This window comes from Vespa mandarinia, chromosome 4, assembly GCF_050613455.1.
Source record: "Vespa mandarinia isolate Hongniang chromosome 4, ASM5061345v1, whole genome shotgun sequence".
In the NCBI taxonomy this organism is placed as follows: Eukaryota; Metazoa; Arthropoda; class Insecta; order Hymenoptera; family Vespidae; genus Vespa; species Vespa mandarinia.
The window spans coordinates 10,437,257-10,455,000 of NC_140813.1; the positions used below are offsets into that span (position 1 = coordinate 10,437,257).

The 17,744-nt window shown below is 31.5% G+C and overlaps 1 protein-coding gene across 9 annotated transcripts; it reads right to left on the reverse strand.

Moving 5' to 3' along the window:
- Positions 1-1,521: 1,521 nt before the first annotated feature.
- Positions 1,522-16,299, reverse strand: Dlg5 (MAGUK family member discs large 5). 9 transcript variants are annotated; one of them, XM_085656273.1, is made up of 14 exons: positions 16,146-16,299; positions 15,245-15,347; positions 14,712-14,729; positions 14,266-14,413; positions 13,760-14,105; positions 13,267-13,686; positions 12,074-13,153; positions 11,300-11,982; positions 10,035-11,182; positions 8,769-9,738; positions 8,457-8,698; positions 8,139-8,368; positions 7,743-7,962; positions 1,522-6,746 (listed from the first exon to the last, which is right to left on the reverse strand). In XM_085656273.1, exons 2-14 carry the CDS (start codon positions 15,285-15,287, stop codon positions 6,640-6,642), a joined length of 5,655 nt encoding a protein of 1,884 aa, XP_085512399.1. In that variant the 5' UTR covers positions 15,288-15,347; positions 16,146-16,299; the 3' UTR covers positions 1,522-6,639. The 9 variants fall into 9 exon arrangements, with proteins under 9 accessions (XP_085512399.1, XP_085512397.1, XP_035725705.1 ...); XM_085656271.1 differs by having other exon boundaries at positions 8,769-9,720; positions 10,035-11,982; XM_035869812.2 differs by having other exon boundaries at positions 10,035-11,982; positions 16,146-16,298.
- Positions 16,300-17,744: the final 1,445 nt, after the last annotated feature.

Genomic DNA, 17,744 nt, shown 5'->3' on the forward strand with positions numbered 1-17,744 from the left:
TTTTAGCAAACGGACTCGATTCCAAAAATTTTATTTGATAGTTTAAAAAAATTACGCTTGTCATAATTAAATTTATGCAAAAATAAAAAAAAGAAATTACAACTGTACGTTTACACGACGAAAGAAACTTTTGAAATAATAAAGAACGATGAACATTCAGGTTCTTTCGAACGTATGACTTTATTTACGCCAAAATAGCGCAATAGTGATATCAAATAATTACCTTACATTGATCAATGTTACATATGCATACACACAGGTGTATATATTTTCTATAAATATATATATTTATCCGCGTGCATATGATGATATAATAATAATATTAATATTAATAATAATAATAATAATAAAAATAATAATATTAATAATAATATATAATAATAACATGAGACGTTAAAGTCGTTAATATCACGTCGTAATACATGTATGTACATATTATATTGTTTATATATAAATATATACATACATATATCCAATATACGCATGTATGTATAAAGAAGCTGTGTATATATAAATAGAAATACAATTATAAATATAGATTAAAATATATTTGGTATCAAAACCATTGCAGGGAAAATATTTGAAGGAAGAAAACTTAATATATATATATATACATATATATATACATATACATATATATATTGTAAATCGCTTTGCATTATTCTCGCAATAGTATGTAAGATAACATAAGTGCATATGTTTTTTAATTAACAAAATGTTTATAATAAAATCAAGCGGATAAATAAAGTGAACCTTTCCGTTAATGAAGTATACGTTGTAAAAAATATTTACGTTTCATTGTAGGTTAATAAATTTCCCTTATATCGCATTCTCAACCTGTTTTTTTTTCTTATTAATATTCATTAAACGCTCATCTGATCAAAAAATAAAATATATAAAGGTATTTTTCTTTCTCGACTTTTCTTATGAAGTGTAGTACGCATCAAATAACGGTTAGGTACTATATGTGTATATATATATATATATATATATATATATGTATGTATATATACATATGTATATATATATGTATGTATATATACATATGTATATATATATATATATATATGTATGTATATATACATATGTATATATATATGTATGTATATATACATATGTATATATATATATATATATATATATATATACACACATATAACTGAATTAGTTTCGACGCAGAACATTGAATAAAAGAAGTCGGCGCATAAATAAGTAATATATCTACTTAATTGTGTAAGAAGATAAAATGCTTATTGATATAAATCTCGATTTATGTATACAAAGGATAAAGGATTATTTTATTATTTTCAAAGGATACGAATAATGTTGTGCACTCAAGATCATTGAAACTAAAAACAATAAGGATTTACGACGCTTAATTACAAAAATGTGTTTCAACTTTGTTCTCTTATGATTGTACGTATCACTATGATTTTCAACGATTTTTTTTAGTTTTCATTTTTTTTTTTTTTAATATTATCTTTTTGCTTCAATATATCAGGCAGGATTTTATTGCGGAGGTTTCGTATTAAAAGATACGTTCTTCGTCTGTTCTTTTTCTTTTCTTTTCTTTTTTTTTGTTTTTTTTAAGAACGACGAAGTATTTGACAGGCAGTATAATATGTGTGTGTGTTGTGTCTATATACGTTGTGTGTGTGTGTATGGCAGGAAGAAAAAAATATAGGAAAACAATAATTGGCTATTAAAAGAAAAATAATAAAACAAGAAAGTCTTAAGAACAAATCATTTTACGTTCAGACAATTTCCTTGCTTATTTATGACTTTTTAAAAATATATTCCTTTAAATAATGATATAATAATATATCGAATACAAAATGTGATGAAAGAATATAAAAGGCCCTTTGACATCCTGATATTAGGAACAATGGATATCGGGATAAATGGGCGATATAAATATAAAAAGGTATAAACGATAATAATCACAATAATCGACGGAGTTCACAATATCTCATCTTAATTATTTATCCAAATACTGTTAATTAAAACTCCATTGGTTTAGTTTCAATTGCGGCACGCATATTTCCGTTTATAATTTTCTCAATAACAAAGTCATTTATCATCGTTCGATGATAAAAATATTGCACTAAGTTAAATTGCAAAGTTTTTTCATTCTTTTTTCTTTCTAATAACAAATGGTTCGATTTAAATAATTCGCTATAAGTTCGTGTTCGCGCTAAGAGACCACTCTATAGATTATTATCACTAATTAGTAATAATACATCTCGTAGTATCAAACCTCGTGAAAATTGTAACAAATTCAAATCTCTCGGTGCATCGCCAGGAAGGCATCGATCATCATTTATTACCCGTTACTTTTGCCTGCAAAAGTTATTTACGTATTTATATTATTATTACACCGCATATTACAATTAAGGAACGCGCGCGGTCTAATAAAGGTAATAAAAAAGATGTAAAATTAAAAAGAAGAAATTTTTTTAGAAAATGCAAACTCTTTCACGGGCCGATTTATACCTCTTAAACAGAAACATATAGCTATTGTTCCTAATCATTTGAAAACTTTTTTTTTATACCAATACTATTATGTAAATTTAATCAATTGGAAGACTTGGAAGAGATATAACGCGAAGAAAGGATAAAGGAAATAAAAATTTGTCAAATTGATCACAGATGATAATTTTTGGAGGGAGTTTGATACGCGAAGGATGGAAAAGGTAAAAAAGGGAATAATGGAAAGGAAATAGATATACACATGATCGCTAAAAAATTTAACATAGAAGATAGAAGAATACTATCGAAGACTAGTCGTGATCTACGTTCGGAATAACACATATTCGCAATAACGACGTATGTCGTATTAATCGCATCATTATTCGAACGAGATCGCCGTTTTTTCCGCTTCTCCGCTACGTAATATATCACCATCAACGCTTCAATGATTATTAATTATTAGTATCGTCTTATTATTGCATACGTGAATTCTGAGTGCACCCGGCTTATGCACCAATCATATCTTAAACGTAAAATTCTAATTACTATGTTTGAGATCCAAGTGAACAAAGTTTACGATAAACAGAGACTCCTGTGCTTTAATACAATTTTCCGATGAAAATAAATTATATCAATTTACTCATAAATATTTTAAATAATTTCCGATATGTATGGTATACATATATATATATATATATATATCATAGATATGTATATATATATATATACATATATATATATACACACATATATATATACACACACACACACTGCTTTACAAGTTATCTCTGTTCACTTGTTCTTTTGATTGCAATCAATCATGCTGAGAATGAGACGAATAATTTCAATTCTCTTTTGTAAATGTACGCACTTGTGTGTATGTGTCGAACAATTTTACATATAAAATGTGTGCTTTAAGTGCGAAAATATCAAAAATGTGTTATTAAATACACGACATCTATATATACTTATCTATATATAAGTATTGCCGAAAATATGCATTTATTATAATATACTATATACGTACGTATATAAATATTCGTGTATATATATATATATATATATATATATATATATATATGTATGTATATATATATATGTATATTTGATATTTATATATACGTATAGAATTGTTAAGTTGATATGTCGTCGAAATAGTAATCTTATACATATCACAGTACTGTGATTGAGAATAATCATAATCACACGTTACCCTTCTTTTTCTTCTTTGATACTATTTTGCGCTTCGCTTAGCCCTCGATTCATTTCATTTTTTTCTTTCCCTATGTCGAAAAATAAGAAAAATGTAATTTTTTTTTTAGCGAGGCACATATTTGAGCAAAACTTGAAACCGAAGTTAAATACGAGGGAAAGCAAGCCTTTTTTGTTGACTTCATATAATAATTAAAATATTAACACTTTGCCGTCCGCACGTCTCGTAAAAATTTATTCACTTGGCGCCGGCAGCTCTAATTCGGATTACTTGGCTTGTCGCACAAGTACTTATAGAAACAAAAAACTTGTTGACATATGTAACTTATTTTTACCTAAACAAAACACCAACAGAATGCAAAAGATACTAAAGTGCTGTCCCGGCCACTGAACGATACTATGCACATACTGTGGTGTCGCCGGACGTCATAGTGTTAATGAAAATTTTTTTTATAAAGTTTAGAGAAAAAATATAATCAAAGTAAAATAATTGAAAGAGCCGTTGTTTTCCCTAAAAAAATATCTTTTATGCAAATGGACTTAAATTTAATTTTTAGATTGTCCGTGTTTATGAAAAGTCTTTCAGTTACAAAAAGTATATAATTGTAACTTTCCTTTCGAGAGGATACTTGGCCCCTAATTATTTTATGTTCCAAGTCAGTTTTATATAGCGGAATTATATACTGATCATTGATCATTTCGGTGTTGTATCAAAAAGTATATCTAACTCTGTGTGTTAAGTTTGCTGGCTCTATAATAAGAATAAATGTAATTATTATTCTCTTATCAATTAGTTTAAAATATTCTTTTAATTTTTGGTCTCGTTTGTAACTTATGCCTAAATATTGTCTCATCAAAAAACTAAATTTCACGTAAATCAATATTTGTCTGTGTTTATTTTCTTTCTTTTTTTAAATTTTGTATATTATATACGATTTGTATGTTAATTATTTCAAACGATATTCCTGTTGAAATAATATATATATATATATATATATATATATTCTTCGATTTCAAGAAGGTTCGAGCCGCTCAAAATATGTCATAGAAAAATAATTTCTTTTCAGTAGTCTTTGTCAATGAAAATCGATTCGGCAGCCCGTCGATAGCAATAACAATCATTAATTTTTTAAGAAATGCTAGCTTCTATCGCGAAGTAGTTATGGGTACACATAGATGTTAGTGTTTTTAAATAATCGATCATCATACATACATAATTATATGATAGATACATTGAGTGTATCATTAAATTCAAAATGGACGAAAGTTGTATCTATATCCAGAATATTCGAATTGATTGACATTAATTGTTTTTTCTTTGTTTCTTTTTTTAAAATTAAAATAGTAAATAATAAATGTAAATTAATTAATAATACCTTTTGATTGCATTTTTAAATTAGATCAGTATTTTTAAATTAGATTAGTATACGATCAAAGAACATTTTTGTACCAATTTCATCTGGATTTAGATACTTCAGTACACTGCACATAAAGTATATTTAAATAATTATCACTTGCATTTATAATTAATCTTTCGTCTTAAGCTCGTTAAAAATATCATAATAATACGAACTTTATACGATAACTCACATTTTAAAGAAGAAATACCGATAAAACTATAATATAATAATTGATTATTTTAGAATTGTATTACAACTCTAAAATATAACTATAAACTATCAATTAAAACTCTTCCGAAATAAAAAATAAACTTTAGAAAAATAAAATGTCTTTTCGTCCGATAAGAATAATACACGATTTAAAAATTTATAACATTTTGACGATTTAACGATTACGTTTAAATAATTCTTCTTTAATTTTTGCAATTGTTTAAAAAGTGACGAAGGAGTTTTAATATACTGTTCATTTCTATAACCAATGCCTATTGTTCCCTACGAGTTATTTACAATTCGATAGCAAGAACTGAATATCGTTTCAATTCCATTTACTCTGTTTTTACTACTATCAATTCCTTGCTTTAACAATTTACAACTTTGAACTCTTCAAACCAACTCAGTAACAACACGTACTTAACAACATGTATGTAAATAATAAACTAATAAAGATGTGTGTATGTGTACACATATAAATATTATTTAAAATATAATCTAATACTACTTTTCGTTTAACTAATACTTAATAAGAATGTAATCTTGTTTAGATAAATTATATACAAATAAGTATCTCTTTCTTAATATAAAATAAATCATGTTGTTTGTACAGCCTTATCATGAACTATAAAAGTTCATTTTTCAATCAATCTTCCCTATTCCAGATATTAAAATTGGTTTGAAGAGTTTATAACAAAGGGTGCAAGCACGACAGCAGTTGATTTTTTAACTAAACGATTGTGTGTCTGATCGATATTCATCCATCAGCGGGCCACGATACGACGGATATTAAATTTCGCCTATCAATGGTCTGATAAGATTTCAAAAATATAATTTCTAATGAATCCTTTCAATACAATTTCTAATCAATCATTTCAATGCATCTTTAAATCGATCTTTCCAATATATTTTTAAATCAACCAGAACTCAAAGGTAATGAATTAAAAAAAGAAAAATGTCCCATCATATAATTTCATTATTTTTATAACTTCTATTAAAAAGTAATATGCACAGTTATAATTTATGTACATATAAAACTGTGCGTGATGTTATTATGAGATCATTTTTTTCGTATTCCGTATGTAAAAGTAAACGGAAAGAACATATAAATAAATTATGATACTTTTTCAATTATCAATGTAATATTAATGCGTGGAACACAAAAGTGGGACCGATAAGAAAAAATCTTTGAGAACGAGTTTCAAAAAATATGTATGTATCTTTTTTGATAAAAGACCAAAAATAAAAATGTTTGAAGGCATAATTTTTTAAGCATGCACGACGTAAGGGCCCCCTGGTGGAATTATATTGACTTCCACTGTGGTTTACGGGGACCCCCCCTCTGATGTCAGGGAAGTCCTCGTGGAACCCAAAGTGCCTTACTTTGTTCATCATCGACGGCTCCCTTGACTTGTGTGCATATATAAGCAACGTTCACCCCTGCTGGAATGACAGCTGAAATTTTTTATAATCAAATATAATAGATATTCATTTTATATAAATATATTTCTGTGTTATATTTTAATTCTTTCGCTCCGAAAGACGTAGATAGTGGCACCCGAATGTTTTCTATGACCTACCAATCAGGTACGAAGAGGTTATATATACGACCTTGAAAAGTGAATGGTTCCGCAAAAAAGCGTATATATATATATATATAAGCCATATTATAATGAAATTTTATACTTTTTAGATAAGATATTATTGTCATACATTTGGTAACACTGAATTTTTTGGACAGTTGATTATCACGAAATAATTGAAGCATTTTTGGACAATAATATGCTTTTGATTTATTGTCTGTATCAATATTTAACCAGAACAAAATTGTTATAAGTAAAATACTATTGAAAGCTTTTCAGAGAAATAATACGGATATATAGGAAAAATAACGACAAGCTGAACAAAAACCAATTCTAAATCTATAAGAGATACCAACAATATAAAATGACCTATTGAAAGTGGTGTACATGAAAATGAAAATACAGCATACAATGGCGTATTTTTTATCTCATTACATGTAAATCATTCAGCAATAGTAAAAGACAGAAGTTGAGTTATTTCTAGCGTGTTTTGAAATCTTCCGTACAAAAATAGATTATTTGTTTAATTTTTTTTATTTTATTTTATATTTTTATTATTTTATCACTCTATAATTAAATATATCATATGCAGGTTATAAAAAAAAAATAAGAACATTAAAATAAATTATTATTTTTATTATTATTTTAAAAAATAATTTGAATATATATATATACACATATATAGTATATATACATTTATATATACTATATATAAACTTTATAATAAAATTTGGAGAATAAAAAATCCTATCATGCGTGGTAACCAATTCATATGTCGATGTACCTCAGTGTCCACAGCGATCACATTTTCTCATAAACGCATCGGAGCGAAAGGGTTTATATGTCGTGTGTACAAATATTCACTTACCAGAAATAAAATGCCTATATTCAGCTTCTAACTTAAGCGCTTGCTCGTACATTTCTTTAGCAGCCTTAGCGCTGACTTTATCGCTAGGATACCTTGAGTCTTTTACCTCCTTTATTTGCTTAGTACTTTTAAATTTGATCAATAAGACTATTGGATAGATCTGATGTCTATGAAGTCGTTCAATAGAGGCGATTGATATATCCAAGATACAGTGTGTGCTCTATTGTATTAAAATAATTTTTATTATATTTAATATATATATATATATATATATATATATATATATTATATATATATATATATATATATATATATATATATATATATAATATATACACATACATACATATAGATATGTTTAATAGGCTCGTAAAAATGTTTAATACGTTTAATTACCTTCTCGCAAATATCTTTAACAGCTTGAACAGTAGTACATTCGAAATAACTTCCTTTCTTCCTGTAGTCTACATAAAGGGAATCTCTTAAGCCTTGTTCGAGTGTCGCTTGAGAACAATGCATAGCTTCTGCAAGACATCTTGTGAATTGTCCAGGAAATTCTTGTAATAATTTTGTTACAACGCATTCGCTCAGAGGACCAATTATCAGTACAGGTCTCAAAGCTGGATCTACAAGGATGATTACGTAATACATTAATTGTATTTAATATTTGGAATGTTTTTTTTTTTATTATTATAACGACAGAAACATACTCACAATCGAGTCTTTCGACACGTTGATAACTAGCTGGAAGGCTTTCCTCGTTCAATGTTCCACTGTCGCTATACCAGCCCATATTTACTCCAGTAATATGAGATAATTCTTTACTATCTCTACTGGACGAACGTTGATGTTTCTTTCGCCGGAAGAAGCTCCTGCGTGCACTCGTTGTACCACGTCTACCAGCATCTGTTTCTATATCTCCTAAAGATCGACGCAAAAGTAATTCTTCTTCGACTCTAAAAAAATACAAATACATATTACTACATGATGTAAATATTGTCATTAGCTAATTATAATTTTACCTACTTGAATTTGCTTGGAATTATACCACAAGTTTGTCGCCTTCCAGTTTGATCGACCAACCAAGCTCTCCAATGACCAGGTGTACCATTAAACATAGTATTATCCACATACAAAATATCATCCTTGTTGAAATGAAGTTGCAGACTATCTCCCACTTCACCGACTCGATCAAACATCGCCTTAATGTAAAAACTATCACCAGGTTTATCCTTGACTTCATTATATCGCTGTGGTAAATATTGAGCTATTAAGGTCACTTTATCCGCTGGTCTTGCTAATTCGAGTGCGGCTTGTTCAGCGGTTGCTTGTTTCAGATCTACACCATTATATTCCAAAATTCTATCACCAGTACGTAAGCCAGCTTCTTCTGCCAAACAGCCAGGCTGCACGGAATGAACGAATATACCAACGCCGTTGCCTCCCACGAGCGATATACCTAAGTTAGAACACTTCCTAGTTTCAATGAATAAATATCTTGGTTCACCTGGAGTTGGACTTTTACGATTTTGTTCTTCTTGCGTCGGGCTCCTTACGGTTGCATTTTGTCTTTGCAATGTTGTCGCAGCCTGATTAAGTTGTGCACGTGTTAGTGTGCTCCCAGTTACGCGTAAAGTGTCAAGAGTTGCAGAATTGCGCATATTGTCGAGAGTAGCCGAACTACGTAATTCAGGTTTTCTTATATTGATATCCAAAGATGCTGAATTTCTGATTTCACGTTCTCTTTCTTGCGTAGACCTAACTTCCAACGAAGCAGAATTTCTGATATCTCGTTCTGCACGTTTTACACTCAATAAAGTAGTAGTAGTGGTAGTAGTGTCACGTTCAGGTTCGGTATTTTCCAAAGGTTCGATCGTCGTTTTCCTTGGAACTTCTGGACTGTTACATGGTGTAGGTGAGCCACTTCTGGTGCCACCTTCTCCACCACCAGCTTCCGAAGAACTAGAGGATGCTGATCCTTCAAGTTCGTTGTACTCTTATATAAAGGAAAAAGAAACAAAAAAAAAAAAAAAAAAAAAAAAAAGAAAAAAAAAAAGAAAAAAAAAAGAAAAAAAAAAGTAAGATTATAATGAGGGAACTGTTGTAAAATATATTCAAATATGCACTAGAAAATCATGTTACAATAGCAATATAGGAAGAGAATTTTATCATTTTTATTTTAAGAAACATGCGACATCAATAAAGTGCGTATACCGTACATAGATATATGAAGGAAAGCTACCGTTCTTTGTCCGATAAAATACTTAGTGCCTGGACTAAGACAACACTTACTGTCTGGACTGTACTGCACCAACATCGTTATGGAATTACCACACTGGCGTAAAACGTTGGCAGCTAGTTGATAAGTAGCACTCCTCATATTAATTCCACATACTTCTAATAGTTGATCACCGATTTGAAGACCAACTTGAGACGCCAAGCTATGTTCACTGACGGTGGAAACGAAAACTCCTCCACTTTCCAAACAAGAAATTTGTATGCCTAATGGCTCAACCGATTTGTCTATATGAACTCTACGTAGTTCACCAGGAGCTGGTCGAGGTTGGGAATAACAATAATCTGGCATACTCGATCTCTTGCTATTGCTGCCTCCCCTGATGGTTCCTCCGGTATTACTACCATTACCCGTTCCAGGACTGAGAACTTCCACGTGAAAAGTTGGCATTGGACTGCCTCTCTCTGAAGTTCTTTCTATACTTCCAGTCGAAAGTTTGCCAACACTGTTTTTTGATGTAACACTAGGATTGGACGGTATACGAAAACGTTGATTTTCTTTTTTTCTTGGAAATGTACCACCTTCGTATCCATGAGTATATGCTGGCACATCGTATGCCATGCCGACCGGTGGAGCACGAGGTTTGTGGTAATGCAAATCTACGGAGGGTGTGTGCAAATGACCAAAACCCGTTTGCGGGCCCGGACTATACGGAGGTTCGAAACAGTAGGATCGTGCATCGGGAAGTCCTATAGACTCTCCGGATTGTGCAGACGGCAATGACGGTGGTGATGGATATCTTGAGGGTAAAGAGTTCTGCTGGTGTGGATGCGGATGCAAATGCGTGTAGGGGGGAAAAGAGAAATTACCAGCTAGTTGTTGTCTAGGTCCACTAGTGGACGAAGTTGATGACCCAATTCCCGAATAGAGTTGAGAGTGCGCTCTATTATGTTGCAACGTTTCTACTTGGCTATCGTTACTCATAGCGTACTTCTGTGCTTTCTTTTTAGCGAAGTAATCCATATCTCGACCAATATTTCCAGATTTTACAGAGACATCGATACTTGTCTCGGATGGCGCCAAAGTCGAGCTAAGCCTGTTATCGGTATTCTCTATCTCGATCGTCACTTTCTTATCTATCGTAATATCCTTGAATTGTACTGCTGGCGTGAAGGACTTCTGACCAAAGAGTTGTCCCGATTTGCTGAAATTTGGTAATGGTGTTTCTACGGCTTTGTATACAGTATGCCGATTACTGACATTAGAGAAATTAGCTAGGGGGATAGGATTGGAAATACGATTATAGTTGTAACTATCATACTTTGGCGGATGATTTAGAAGTACGCTCAGTGGTAGCCTTTCCTTCGTTTTACGTGGATGTAATATCGTACCGGTACCATTTTGTATTAGTGGACCACCTCTAGCCTTGGGCCATGTACCACCATTTTTCTCCATTTTCTCTGTCCCACGACGTTTACTTCGTTTGAGTACACCGTTAGTTGTTTTCTTGTGATAACTCTCTATAACCGAATCAAGTTCCGCTATTGCATCCTGTTCCTGTTCGAATGTATTTGGACTTGAATTGGGATGTCTCTTCTTCTTATCATCCCGATCCTTACTAGGTTTTCGGCCTCTCACGAAATCGATCTTTTCTCTTATATTATCCCAAGCATTACTTATCCCACTTGGCTTTTCCCCGCTAACAGATTTCGAAACTTTATAAACACTTCTGTCTCCGAAGTTCGAGCCAATATATCTTCTATCAGAGTCGTCCGACGTTGTTTTCAACATCAATCTTTCATGTTCGGTTTGCGAACAACTATTTACCATCTTTTGCTTTTCCGATGCAAAACTGCCACTGATTGGCATCGTTTCCGAACTAGTAGCAGAAGATAAAGGAATTCCTTTAAGCGTAGTGATCGTTAATACATCCGTTGTATTGTCGTTTAAGATAGTCATTGCCTCGTGCGCCGAATTTATTCCTTCCATTGGTTTGCTATTGATCTGAAAAAAATATCAAATCACAATGTTGTATGTCTTTTAAGATATATTTAATAAATATGAAAGAAAAAGAGAAAGAGAAAATATAACTTACATTCAAGACTCTGTCGCCAACAGCCAAATTTCCATCTTTAGCAGCTGAGCTGCCAGGTGATATTTTTGATATGTATATACCAAGTTCTAAAGCAATTCCATGTGGAATAGAGCCGACAGGTAGCTGTATAGTCCTCAACGATCTTCTACTTAATCTTCGTCTTCTTATAGTCAACGTGGTCGGACTTACGGCACAAGAACGTAGCGTTTCTAATATCATTCTTGAAGATACCGAGGCACAATCAACGTTGTTCACACGTATGATGCAATCGTTTACTCTCAATTTGCCATCAGCCGTACTTCCTTGTGTAACTTGTGCTACATAAACACCCGTATCATTAGGGTAATATGGATTATCACGCCCCCCCACTAACATTATCCCCAGATCACGATCAGTATCCACGAGTCTGCTCAAATCCATATGGATAGTAAGTACTTCCCACTCGTTAGGTTCCGCATCGATAGTGTTATCGTGACTATGCGCAAGACCTTGCCCAAAGACACTTGCTCTCAATGCGTCGCCAGACTCTAGCTTCTCTTTTAAATCTTTCAACTCTCTCGAAGCCTCGTTTCGTTGTTTTTTTATATCATCAGAATCACGCAAAGCACCTGCCAATTCCGAAACAGCACGATCACGTTCCTTCCTTAATCTATCGCATAAAGTTCTTATACTTTCTCTCTCCAGTACTATTTTATCTCTCTCGCTAAATGCCCAATCTCTTCTTCGTTTGGATACTTCTGCTTCTTGTATTGCTTCTTCGAGTTCGGCTTGCAATGTTTCTACCGATTTTCTAAGCTTGTCTAATTCTAAATTAGCTTGATCTATATTGTCCATACGTTCTTTCTCTCTCTTAGCATCTCCATTATTTGTTTCACGTTCGGCTTCTTTACTTGCATTGTCTCGTTCTCGATTATAAGAATGCAACTCCAAACGATTCTTGTAATCTCTGTTCGCACCTTCGGAATAATCACCGAACTTTTGACGTAATTCATTGCATTGCTTTAAAGACTCGTCTCTGTCTTGAAGAGCAGATGATATTTCTCTCCTTAATGTTTCTATCTGATAGGACAGCGTCTTTTTCTGATAAAAAATAGGAAAAAATATATTTATATATAATATGTATGATATATTAAATTTATTAAAGAAAAATAATTATTTAAATTATTATTTGCTTAAAATAATTATTTGCTTACTTCGTCAACAAGTTGTTTATTTTGATTTTCTAAATGTGTGATTTTAGTAAAAGATTGGGTTAGATCATCGCCAAGTTTCTCCATCTCCTTGTGTACAGTATCTCTTTCACCCATAATTAAACTATATTCTTGTAATGCTGCATTTCTTTCTTCCGTAAGCCGCTTAATATCTTTGCTTGTTTTCATACGTAACACCATGGCTTGATTAATTTCCTTTACTGCTTCTTCATGTTGCTGCTGCATTTTAGCAAGAGCTTCTCTATATTCATTCCTCTCCCTCAACGCGATGTCCCACTGCCTTATGGCAGCGGTACATTGTTGTTTCAATCCATTGCGCTCACGTACGGCAGTATTACGTTCTTGGAGAATTTCATCATATTGTTTCTTCAATCTTGCAGCTTCTTCTTGCGATAATTCCAACTAATTTCAATGTAAACATTTTATTTGATATAATATATCATTATCATTAAAATAATACAAATATTTTCATTACCTTGTTAACAACAGAGGAATGAGATGCTATTAAATCATCATATCGCTTTCTAAGCGAGTCATATTCGTCCTTGATGGCTTCATATCTTCTAAGCGCAGATAAATAATGCTGATTCATATCTCCATTGTTGCTGTCAGAAACAAGAGCTTCTTGATTCTGACATCTCAATTCCGACACTTCTTTCTGTAATGCTTGCACTTCTCTGTCCAGTCTCTGTTTGTCATTTACCAGATCTCCATATTTTCCACGGAGAGCAGAGCTTTCTTGGGACGTCGCTTCTAACTGATTCATGACTGCTATATGTTGTCCACGATAATACTCCAATTCTTTCATAGTATGTTCACACCTGCAAAAAGATATTCATTTAATATTTGTTCGAGTTGACATGACACAATCATTACTATTAACATATATAATATAAAAATTGGTAAGCATGCTCATAATTAAGCATGCAGACTTAATAACTTAAAGCAAGGACAAAATAATAAAACAAAATTAAGACAAACCGTCTAACAGTATCGGAGTGCTTATGCCTAAGTAACTTAAGCTGATGCATTGCTTTATCACACTGAGCTTGTAAGCCCTCATAATCGGTACGACATTCAGTACTCCCAACAGGATTTCCAACGCTCCCGTAGCCTCCATTGTCCCTTTCTGCATGTTACGTGGAAAGTATATTCCAAACAACAAACACAACACAATGGATATGGGATAATAAAATATAATAAAAAAATAAAACATGCTTATATGTTAAACAAAGAAAGACACATATTTTGAAAACAAAAAGTATTTATTTTGGGTATGCAAATACTAAGAATTTTTTGTAAATTATTTAAATATAATCTTAGACATCTACTTAACAAAATTGATTATTTTTAAAACATACTTTTATCAAACATTAGAATAAAGAAAACTTACAGAAAAAATTAAATCTTGTCAATGTGCTTCTTACCCATATTTATTGCTCCATCTAGAAAAAAAAAGAAATATAGATATTACTATTTTTATATAAAGTATGATTATTAAATAAAAATAATATCTTATATAATATTGGAAGAAAAGTCTACCAAGATAATAATATTAATACGTAATACCTTAATTAATAGAAGTAAAGATACGAACCAACGATTACTTGTTCCACTAGACGAAACATTATAATCAAAAGTCTCACTAGCTTTCACCAGAAAAGAAACTCTAGGTCACGCATATAAGCATCATGATTCATCACTTTTTTGCAAATGAAAAATTATGAACAATCTCCCAAACTTTTTAAAAACAATATAAAAACTGTTTTAATTCTAATAAGAATATTGCCCTAATTTTTTAATTATTATAGATTATTCTAATTTTAGTACATGTATTACTTATCAATAAGATTATACTATAAAGATACATGTGTTTTGATATTATAAAGATCAAGATAAAGAGATCATTATGTTTCTTCACGCTAGAACAATTAATAATAAATGAAGAAAGAAAACTCACCACTACCTCCAGCGCTACCTAAGGATGATGCACCAGAAGCCATGCTCTCGTTCCACCAAGTCTTTACAAATATTTTTCTAGCAAGGTACGTGCTAGGTATCGCCTGGAAAGTACCCATATACTGTACTTCACGGAAGAGTGAACCCTTTGTGAATTACTAAGAAGTAGCCTTCGGTATGACATTAGAGCTACTATATAAACGTAGTCGCGCGCATCAGGGGGATGCAACATTGCACCTGCCACACATCTATACTGTCTGGTACTCCAATACATACGCACATACTGGAGTATATCGAAATTTATCATGCATGTCACTTTTTCCACGCGACGAACAGAAGACACGATGTTAATACGTGCATGTGATATATGTGGTGTGTGTTATGTTTTGTATGTATGTATGTATGGTTCGTCAGCGCGCGCGCGAGCACGCCTGTGTTGCGTTGCGTGCGCGCGCGCGTATGTGCGTGTCTGTATGTGTGCGAGGAACAACGAGAGAGGACGTATGTTTTCTGAATGGACGTAATAAATTAATCTACGTCTTGCTGATGTGTCCCGAGGTTAGCGCGTATTGTTTCTTTTCAACGATGCTCACGAAATTATCGATATTTTAGGTGAGTTTGTGCGCGAACGTGTAAAGACGTATAATGGAAGTAGCTTTAATATAGCCATGAAAGAAATTAAAAATTCTTTTGTTAGATTAGTGGTAGGGGAGGGGGTGGTGGGAACGAATAGACCAAACGGTCTCGAAAAGGTGATTTCAATGATACATGCCATGAATCTATGGCGATAATGTCCAAAAAAAACTCCGTTTTTGTTTTACACGAGACTTTGAAAGGGTCAATCGTACTGTACATTCCGAGAACAAATAACACGCCGATTTTCGTAATAATTGATCGCTCACCTGCTGCACTAACGAGCCTGACAATTAACCATTTTCGTCTACCACTTCAGCCAATTTTGTATTGTCGGTAATAAACATACTTCACGGACTATGCAGTTTAGAGGGCAGTGTCGGGCGTGGCGCTGCTGTGAAATAAAAGGGTTACTCCGTCGGTCGTTTAGGATATCTCTTTTTACGCAACTTTTTTTATGCGTATCAATCGTATACTTTTCTTTTTTATCTTTTCTTATGTTTCTTCTATCTAATGACAAAATTTGTATTTATATTCTGAAGTAAAAAATCCATATACGTTCCTTTTTTCCGTTCCAATTCGAAATTATTGCTAAGTTAATAATATTGTTACGGCGGGGAATTTAAATTGTGAGATATTAGTAGATTCCGATATTATCGACAGACTCTTTCCTCTCGTTATGCAGTGGTATTGATTCTTTTTTTTCCTTTCTTTTATCTTCTTCGTTATTTATTGGTTTAAAAGATTGTTATGTTACAGATAAAGAAGTATACTCTATTCTTTGATAACGCCTATCTAAATAATCTTTCGAGTGTAATCTTTTTTCTTTTTTTTTTTTTTTTTTTTTTTTTTTTTCCTTTTGTTTCATCAAAGGGATCACTTTATTTTTATATCAGCTAACGAGACACATTCAGTGGCCTCGGATAAATTTGTCTTTTACCCTTCATGAGGTATCTGGAAATAATTTGTGTAAAATTAGGGGAAATTATACTTCCTAGGTGACCTACTTTTACAAAGCGGTTTTAATATCCTGGCCTTGCGTAAATCACCTTTCATAGAAGATTGCCTATCGTCTAAGAATAAATTCGAATGAACGACAAATCGATTTTATTATGATAAGTTACTATGTATGAGCGTTTCCTATTATTTTATACTGTTTATTAAATAAAAAATATATATATATTTTCTTTTTTTTTTTAATAAACAACGTCAATAAAATTTATATATTTATTATGTAGTATTATTTAATATGTAATCATTATTATTAATATTATTAAAAAAAAAAAAAAAAACAAGAAAAAATGAATCACATAATTTGCGATATTCATTTCTCTGAAATTGTTTATTTATACATTACACTTTACATTTTGATCGAGCATTGTTTATATATTTTACTATAATAGGATTAGAAAGACAATATTTCGTAATAAGAACTGAACATTTCCATTTGCATAAACAGATATTAAAATGTGTAGAAATGTAAAACCAATCAGTATAAATAAATGTTTTAAATTACGTTTATACGTCAGTAAATTATTCTTTTTTCTAAATTTATTCGCCCTAAATAATTCTTTTATCCTGTAAATGACATATTATTAAAAAAAAAAAAAAATTAAAAAAGGACCATCTATTGAAAAAAAGAAAAATTTATTTGTATCGTTTTTATTTTTTATTGGTGGATATCATTTATCGTTGATATACGAGTCGACAGTTGTGCATTAGAAAAAAAAAATTTTAAAATAAAAAAGAAAAGAAAACCAAGAAAATACAGAATGCGAATACTCTTACCAGTCATAAGAAATATATATATATATTTTCCTATTTTAGTATCAGAGAATAATTAGTATCCGCAGTTCAGTTAGTTAGAT